Genomic DNA, 9,590 nt, shown 5'->3' on the forward strand with positions numbered 1-9,590 from the left:
GTGTCACACGTAGGCTTATGTAAAGAAATTAAGTTTTTTTTTCTTTTTTTTTTAAGAAAGATTTGTTTTAGTTTGGCGTTCAGACATTTTACTTTTACGTTTTACTTTACATTATGCTCAGTCATTATTCTCATTACTATTTGTATTACGATCAAACAAAGTGTAATACAAAGTTTTAATATTATAGACAGCACAACAAACACCATTATATTATATAGGCAAAATATTTGACCATTTACATAATGAATAACATTTAGTCAGTAAAACATAAGCTATGTACATTTTTTCTTTCTTGAAATATGACCCTGATATATTCAGTTTCATATGATTCACCTGAAAATTCTGTTTATGAAATTATCAGGCATGATTCAAATATTCAATGCATCTTTATTCATTTATTCCAACTCAGTACTTAAGAGGCACATATTTCAGGCAAACACAGGCAAAAAATATTTCCATACAAAATAAACAAACAGATCTTTTTGCCAGTGGAAAATTAAGAATATTAGTCTATTCAGGCACAAAATTACAACATCACACAATATTAAGGCAAATGAGAGTTCAATCGCCAACATTAAAGAAGGCTCTCCAAATCTAAAGGTTTAATAAAAAGCACAGGGCTGATGAGGCAAACCTAAGAAAAGTTCAGAAGGCTCTTTGGCTAGTTAAGTCACAGTTTCCTGGAAAAGGTTAGTACAGCAGGTACCAAAATGTTACTATTTTCATTCCTCCAAAATTGGCTCATTTCCCACACACCTGGCCATTCAGCTCCCTAATGAAAGCTGCCTTTGTGAATCATCACAGCATAACTCAACCGAAGGCATTCTTTGGTCTTCAATGGCCAACAAGAAGAAAAAATGGGTCAGTCTGTGGTCAGCGCTCTACAATTAATAAATTATGAGCTACCCTCTCCACGTAAACGTAATAAGGTTATCATGCTCTACACCTCCTTGTTTGGAGGACAGCTCCAAATGGCGTAAAACAAAATTCCTAAAGCTTTTAGGGCCATATAAAATCAATTGTTCCTTCACTAAGTACAGTAGATATAGCATAGTTCATCACCTTGAAATAATACTCCTGAGTCAGGATATGTGCAAATACGCCTAGCATGGCCCCAAACAGCGCTACAATAACAAACAGCCAACTTAATTCATGCTGCCTCCATGATATCATCCAAAATATCGGTTTCTCTATCTGTCAGGTGGTTAGTGAGGTCAGGAGGTGCATGTTCCTGAAGACCTTCTGCATGGTCTGCAGGCAGCTCGAATTGCTTTTTCTTCCAGCAGCACGCACAACGTAGACAGTCCTCGACGTTGTAGTGGAAGAGTCTGCGGCACGGATGGCAGAACTGATGGAAGACCAGCATGAAGATCACAGCCAGGCTGTAGCACACGATAAGCTGCACCACCAGCAGTGGTGTGCACACGTATACGAAGAAGTCGGACTTGAAGTAGTACCACAAGACGATAAGGGTAACGTTCTCCATGAAGCGAAAGGTGTAGTAAATTGCCAAGCATCTCCAGCGGGGCTGCTTCTCCACCAGGTCGTGGTCGGCCAGGTCCAGCTGCACGGCAGACCAGCAGAAAATATTAATGCAGGCATAGAGGAACGTGATCATGCAGAGCACCACAGTGGTGCCCAGCTTGCTGAAGTTCTTCTCAATGTTCTCAGGCAGTGACGCCCTCCTGACCCAGAACTCAACCCATGGTTGGAAGAAGAAGATCAACAGGTTGGTCAGGCACACCAGGACCACCCAGAACGTGAACGCTGAGCTGAAAAGCACCAAGGTGGTGATCCGCGTGGCGATCTCTAACCCTCGCCAGAGGATCATGCACAGGTAGGCGGTAGGTTTCATTCGCACTTTGTAGTCATCGTACTTGATCTGTATGGCCAGGACACTGCAAACTAAAGCCCCGTATACGATTGATATCAAGGAAATGATCATCAGGGCAACTGTGAACACAAATAGGATGAGCATTAGTGTAAACAATATCCTAAACAGTTTCCATTTGTTGACATTAGTTAACTACTAAACACGAACTAACAATGAAAATCCTTCTAAAGCATTTATTAATCTTAGTTGTGTTCATTTCAACATTTACTAATATATTATTAAAATAATCTGTTGCATCTGTTAACATTATTTAATGGACATTTGTATATTTATGAACTAATGTTATTGTTAAAAGATTATCACACAGCGCTCTGAAATGTTTGATTCTGATTGGTCAATCGCGACATTTCGAGGTCAGTTATTCTCCGATAATGACTGTCGTTAATAGCAACGCTGTATAAAGGCCACTTATCTGGGTATTTTAGGCCAGCTCTTCTTTCATGTCTCTCACTTTCTAGGAACTGCTTTTCTTGGTGTAAACTTCGTATTTTCAACTGAAATCAATCTTTTGTGTCTACTTATTTACTTATGTGGCAAGTAGCGGGATAATGTACATCAAACTGGTTGTCATCACAAAATAAACCCAGACAGGGAGTTCAGGATTGGGGTTTATTTTGCGATAACAACCAGTTTGATGTACATTATCCCGCTTATTACACGGCTGGATGTACATTATCTCTTATTTAACAAATGGGAACTTTTTGTGCAGAGGGTAACACTTTATTTTACAGTTTCCTTGTTACACGTGTTACATGTAGTAATTATAGTAATAACTAGTTACCCCAACTACTAAATCAACGAACCCTAAACCAAACCCTCATCCTAACCCTTACCCAATGGCAAGTACATGTAGTTAATTATGATTACTCAGTACTTAAATGAATAATTACACTGCAACACAGACACCGTCAAATAAAATGTTAAGTGTTACCAATATTACAATTGGAATCTGGTAAATAAATGAAACTCACGGCGTAGGGGAAAGATGTATTTCTCCTGAATGGTAGCGTAGAGCTGTAGAGTGAGCTGAGGAGTGGAGCCTAGGAAGGCCTGGATGACAGCTGTGCGCTTGAAGGCATTGCGGTGGACAGCTAGCTTCCGCTCAGAGTGTCCGATCTCACATTCGAGGGCTGAGCCTAATCCTCTGCCATGCTTTAGCTTGATCTTTCTTGAAATCGTAACATATGGTTCTTCCTTTCTACCTGCCTGACAGTAAACAATAAGAGCTTCAATGCACCTGTTCAAAGAAAAGAAAAAGGAATCAGTCAGATACTGGAAATAAAAAAAGCAGATTCTGCTGTTTACAATGGATTTTAAGGATATGGCTACTGATTTATATACAACATAAATAAGCTTAATTATTATTCTATTTACCAATTTGAACAAACACAGCAGAATTTTACTACTCATACACTTTCCACAAGGTGGCAGCATTATCTTAGAGATAAACCATTTCAAACCAGTTTATCAGCTTGGCTGAAACAAGAGAAACATGTTGCTGGGTAAAAACTACACAACAGTGGTGTATGCATGTCTGGCTTGAGTACAACATTAAAACCCTTAATTTAAATAAAGTATTGCCTTTATAATAATTACATTTACTCAGCAAGGGCACCTTAAATTGTTTACAAGTGACAGTAAATACATTTATAATGTAACAAAATATTTAAATTTCAAATAAATTCTGTTCTTTTAAAACTACTATTCACCAAAGAATACTGAAGAAGAAAAAATGTATCATGGTTTCCACCAAAATAAATGTACTGACTCTAAACTTTTGAACTAGTGTGTATGTATAGGCTAATCAACTTTATACAACTGATTTGCTCTGTTTCTAGTCCCCAATAGGCTGTTGTGTAAATGGCTGCATGTACAAAAAATAAATAAAACCATTTAATAATATTTTTGTGTCTTCATATGAATGAATTGATTGTGATTTACTATATAAAATCACAAAACATAACAGTATTATTATTAAAGTGATAATTTACACAAAAGTTTCTCCTCCATACAAGATGGGAACCAAAACTGTTTAGTTACTAACATTCTTCAAAATATCTTCTTTCGTGTTCCACGGAATAAAAAACATTGTACAGGTTTGGGATGACACGACAAAGATGTTTTTATTTTTCGGGTGTACTATCCCTTTAAGAGTCACTCACACTGATTGTGTGATTAAATTGTGTGAGGTTGTCACATCTCTGTGTAGTTAGTTGGCAGTCAGCACTACTTACAGTATGCACGACTGCTGTATGCAACGTATCAGGTGACGGATCACGTGAGCTTCACCCTGCTCACAGCTGCCTCACCAAATGTCTCTCTTGCCCATGTTGCCTCAAATCTAACCCTAGCCCTAACTCAAAAAAAAAAAAAAAAGACTTCCGCTCATTTTATCACAGCTAAGTCACTGTGAAAGCCTCTTTTGCTTTAAAACGAGAAGGATGATTTGAGCAAGAATTATAACACTTAGACACAGCATTGGGAAGTGGCTGTTTCACTTTGCATAAATGGCCATGCTTATTCGAAACATGTAAATAAAATTTACAACCCTAACACTAATATTACATGGTTGATTTTCAGTTTGTTCAACATGATGAAACCATTCAATCACCTTTCGCCACCTCAGTCATTGCAGTAAAATTCATGAAAAGCACCTACAGATATTATAAAAAATAAGCTATTTAAGGCTTGTTACACTTTGGGATAATCTGATGCACAATCATGTGCACATCATGACATCTACAAAGTGCGGGTCACTTTTAATCTAATAAAGCGAGAGCTGTCTGCCATATTAGAATGCTAGGCCTGACTTGCACAAAGAAACAGGAGCCTGTTAAAAGGTTGTTATTCAGAGCTTGGCAAAATGATTACTAAAGACAGCCTATGGTTTCTACGAGGCAACTACAAAGCCTGTTATTATATAAGGAGATGATGAAGGTGGCTATTTTGATCTTGATATATTTAATACTTGCTGGCAGATGCTTTTTTTTTAATCAAAGGATATAGTACTATATCAGGATTCAATATGGAACATCTGTGTTTGCAGCCCAAATTTGGCAAAACACAACAACCGTTCAAATATATTATATAACTATGCAGAATTGTATGACCAATACTAACAGGAGAAAACATTCACATGACATAAACACTAATTCATAAAGAAATTGTTAAACTAATCCATTTAAATTGAGCGGTTTAGTCCAAATCTCCCGAAGAGACTCGATCGCTTTATGACAAACAGATTTAATTTAGGGTTTTATTCAAAAGTCTTACGGGTTTGGAATGACATAAGGGTGAGTAATTCAAGAAATTTTGGGGCGAACTATCCCTTTAGAGTCATTCTTCACAAGATCTTCACTCAAGTAATACAATAAGATGTTTACTGTGAAACAGGATGATCTGAGTTAGATAAGACATTTCCTATTCAAGGGAATGTTTTTATGACATTGTGTTTTTATATTTATAGAGCTGAGCCTGGCCGTCATCTGCTCTTTACAGTCTACTGACTGCTTCCCGATCTCAGCTCAGCACACTAAAGGAGGAGTCAGTCCACAACTTGGCCTGAACACTGCATTCCTCTAATATTTTTTTCATACTTGACAATAAGCGATGAAGCAGATGTGCCATGTTGCCTGTAATGTACAGTCAGTCATAGTATAATATTTTATATTAATAAATAAACCTAAAAAAATAATAATAACCATTTCTAATTTCAATTTCAATTTGATCTAAAGCTCTTGCAGACCTGAAAGACTGAATGCCAAACCACTTGCCTTTTCTTTGGCAAGAAATGATCTGCTTTTAATATAAACAATTTAATTTGGTGGTTGTTAAGAGAGTTGTAAATACACATTTTAAATACATAAAAAGCAAGTGTAGTGCCCTGCCGAGAGTATAAATCTATTGCTTACACCAGTCACAAGACTTAACATTTATTTCTACTGTACAGTCAACAGCCTATAAAAAGATATTTAAATATGATTTGACACTGGTCACAACCTAGAAAGTATCTGTCCTTGTGGGATCAGCCACATATTCCTAAATTACAGTGTTGTTTAGACAGTAGAATAACTGAAGGTAGACAGAGAAATGACGCACACCCTAAAAATTCCAAAGAATAAGATTAAATCCCGCAGGGAACTTTTGGTTTTACTCTCATTCACCTTGTAAACAAGACTAAACATTTTGAAATTTGAAACGCATGGATGCCTGAAGCAATGGGAGTGGCCTACTGTATCCGAAAGGTGTTTTGGGTGACTTCCATATTTCTGATAGTCTGTGTTTGATTTCTAATGAACTGTTGAATGTTCTTATGCTATTGAATTCTTGCGCTAATATAAACAATGTGCTTCTTTGAAAATATCACAGTATGGCAGTAAACAATTCGATTAAACATTCATTCATTTGTAAATATCTTAAAGAAAAAGAAAATTCTCTCCAAACTAATGCTGCAAACTATACAGGGAACCCTCATTTAGTGGAATAATATTAAAGGTTGCAATTAATAACATAACCTTTTATATTCAATTGCTTTTTCAAAAAAAAAAAAAAAAAAATCAAAAAAAAAAAATCTTGCTGACCCCAAACAATAGTGATTATAGATACTACATAATGAGGTCCAAAGTACTGTTACTATATGAGAACTAGGGATGCACCGATACCGATATCTACCGGTACTCGAGTGTCGGTCCGATACTGTGCTCATGTACTTGACTCGTAAAACTACCCAATACAACCGCACCTGATACCACTTTAAGGGGCCATTCACATATCGCGTCTAAAACGCGTGGAAAGCACCGCTTTCTCCTTCCTTCCACAAGTGCTTGCGCTCCCGTGGCGTCTGTCGTTGCTATGCAACCATGAACATAGCCTGCGCCTATAATTTGATTATACAAGTTGTATATTTACTTTGTTACAGTCAGAAAGTGAAAAACATCTCTGATGAAAATAAAACACTGTTAGAAGAACTGTATGGTATTATTAAGTACTCATATCGGTACTTGGTATCGGCAAGTACCCAAATGTAAGTACTTGTACTTGGTCTGAAAAAAGTAGTGTGGTAAGTAGAAAAAAGTGGTATCGGTGCATCCCTAATGAGATCCCAAAAATTACTTTTGGGGAGCCCAAATATTGGTTTGATATGTTTACATTACTGTTGACATTTAAGATTGTATTGTTTTTAATTGTTTAATGTATAAATAGCTGAAAGCCTATAATTCTATAAACTATAATGTCAGTTTCTATTGTGACAGCTTCTCATTTTAGAACACACTGTCACAAAAGCTCAACGAGTGTTCAATTAACTATCTTGTACAATAATAATTCATGGCCAATAATGGAGGAAATACTCAGTAGCTTTTTTTGTAGCCAATAGTGTAACAATATATCATGTCACATATAACAATACAGAAATGCAACAATATGCATCATGGATAGTGACAATATGTGTATAGTTCACCCAAAATGAAAATTATTATGTGAGAAAAATTCAAGTTTACAGTTTTAGTGTCAGCACTACAATAAACTACTATGTATAATGTTGAAATGCAATGGGGAAATATCTGCGGGTCCTGATAATGCCAAATGTCATGTTTCCAGTAAAAAGTGGCTAGTGAGTGAGTGACAGAGTGCAAGCATATTCGTCTATAATAATTCTGTATTTTCAGCTTCAGAATCATGAATATTTGTATTCTGGTGTCACCATTGTCTTGTGCATTGAGTTACAGCAATCTTTTAATTTAAATTTTACTCAATTTAGCATTTTAATCAACATTTTTTGTTACCCTTTAACCATATGTCTTGGAGTATCGCAATAATATTGTATTGAGAGTTCAGTATCGTCATATCAAATCGTGACATGAGGGTACACCCCGTCCCCTAGTAGCAAAGTGTTTCAAGTGAAACTGACTTTCAAAAATAAACATAGGCTTGCTACCACGATATGTATGTTTATGTATCAATATTGTGGTCATGCGATCATCAAGTGACATCATCTCTCACACTCATACCTTATGATAGGCCCCATCTGAAGCAGATGCATGAAGAGCACCAGAGGTCGGTCTCTCCCCAAGTCCCGGTGCACGAAGGTCAGCGTGAGCTGGGTCAGCACCGACGGAACCAGCATGAATGTAATAGTCAGTCCCATCCACACCACGTTATCGGTGTTATGGTACTTGCTGCTGAGCAGAGAGGCACATATAAACTCCGCGCAGTACAGGACCGTGGCCCACAGCACGCTGAAGGGTGGCTGGACGTTACTGTGGCTGATCACCATCACGACACCGTTCTCGCTCTTGTTCGCGGCGGGCTGCTGCGCCACCACCTCCGTGATGTCATGCTCGCTCGGCTTGTTGTTTTCCATCTTTGCCACTTCTCGTGCGCTTTATATCTCTCGATCCTCGCAGCGTTAGTGTCATTGTTCATGAAACGTCATCGTCGATGTTTCGTATCTCAAATGACCGTCTGCGTGGTCCATTTATGTGAACTCGGCTCATATGCACATTGCCACATATGCAGTGCTGGGAAGGAAAGTAACATTAGTACCTATATAGTATAACGTTAATGATCTTCTGTGTTTTAAAGCATGCTACGTACCGATCTAGACATTACGATGCTCCCAACATCGATTAATTAAACTGTCAGATTATTTCCATTTCGAGGAGAGACTTTCAACGGAATTGTCTCTGATCAGAAAGCCAGGTGTGTCCCGAAATGCAGTGAGTGACTGAAAGCCTGCGCTGTTATTATTGCTGCTGGATTCCCACAGGTCCTAGTGCACACCGGATGCGGTTAAAAGGCAACTGAAGTACCTTGAAACGGCAGCATTTTGTTGACGTGTTTTCCACTGAAACAGGAAGACAGGGTGTGACATATCGAAAAGCTTCTCCCCTTTTATTAAAAATAGGCTAATAGCCAATAGTATTAATTTTATATCACAGCTTGGTCAGTCAGAGCCGTTGAGTTCGGTAAAGCCGCAGTGTCCTCCTCTCTAACCGTTTCTCCTTCTAATCTCCTACATATGACTTTAAAATATAGCATTCTGTGCATAAATCAAATAGGTAAGATAGGTTTTCTTGTATGCACAGACTCGATCATATGATCCATTCTGTGCTATCGAGCATACTGCGCGCGTTCGCGTGAAACCAGACTTCATTCGCCCCAATGGAAAGCATATTTACACTAGGCCTCCCATAGTGAACTAGGCCTCTGTGCATTCACCAGGTAGAAAATAGTAAATGTGTGAACAAGTGACCGATTCCAGCCACAGTTTCAGCATATATTTATGATGTAGGGGCGATTCTAGAGCATTTGATTGGACAGCTGAAGTGCAGAGTGATGTCATCAAAAACATTGATCCATTGGCGGAAGTGAGAGACTGTAAGTTTTGAATGGTTATCTTCTAAATGCGAATTTTGCCATTGTTTTGGAGCAAACTAACTTATAGATGACAGTAAGGCTAACATATTCATACTAAAAGCAAAAAAAAATTGATTTCATGGGGACTTTAAACAAATTATTTGTGCAGTGCATTGCATACATCTAATATTATAGGCTAGGCTATATTCTGTACGCCTTCCTTTTCTTTTCACTGCAAAAGAGAGGGCAAACAGCAAATTAAGAAACGGGAATATAATTTATATGGCAGTATCTTTGAGGCCTTGAAATAACATGTATTTCTTTTGTTGGCTGTCTGTGT

The 9,590-nt window shown here is 37.7% G+C and overlaps 1 protein-coding gene across 1 annotated transcript; it reads right to left on the bottom strand.

Annotated features, from left to right (window-relative positions):
• Positions 1-53: 53 nt before the first annotated feature.
• Positions 54-8,746, bottom strand: xkrx (XK related X-linked). Its single transcript, XM_081382171.1, has 4 exons — positions 8,489-8,746; positions 7,903-8,412; positions 2,866-3,131; positions 54-1,953 (listed from the first exon to the last, which is right to left on the bottom strand). Exons 2-4 carry the CDS (start codon positions 8,253-8,255, stop codon positions 1,151-1,153), a joined length of 1,422 nt encoding a protein of 473 aa, XP_081238297.1. The 5' UTR covers positions 8,256-8,412; positions 8,489-8,746; the 3' UTR covers positions 54-1,150.
• Between the last annotated feature and the right edge of the window lie 844 nt (positions 8,747-9,590).

This window comes from Scardinius erythrophthalmus (genome assembly GCF_964197995.2).
Source record: "Scardinius erythrophthalmus genome assembly, chromosome: 13".
Lineage (NCBI taxonomy): Eukaryota > Metazoa > Chordata > Actinopteri > Cypriniformes > Leuciscidae > Scardinius > Scardinius erythrophthalmus.

What these genes read in the sequence shown, in the direction of transcription:
- xkrx (XM_081382171.1), bottom strand. Translation starts at nt 8,255, where the DNA reads ATGGAAAACAACAAGCCGAGCGAGCATGACATCACGGAGGTGGTGGCG. An exon ending in CAGATGGGGCCTATCATAAG is followed by an intron (nt 3,132 to 7,902) that starts GTATGAGTGTGA and finishes TTCTTTGAACAG; the next exon opens with GTGCATTGAAGCTCTTATTG. An exon ending in ATACATCTTTCCCCTACGCC is followed by an intron (nt 1,954 to 2,865) that starts GTGAGTTTCATT and finishes TTGTGTTCACAG; the next exon opens with TTGCCCTGATGATCATTTCC.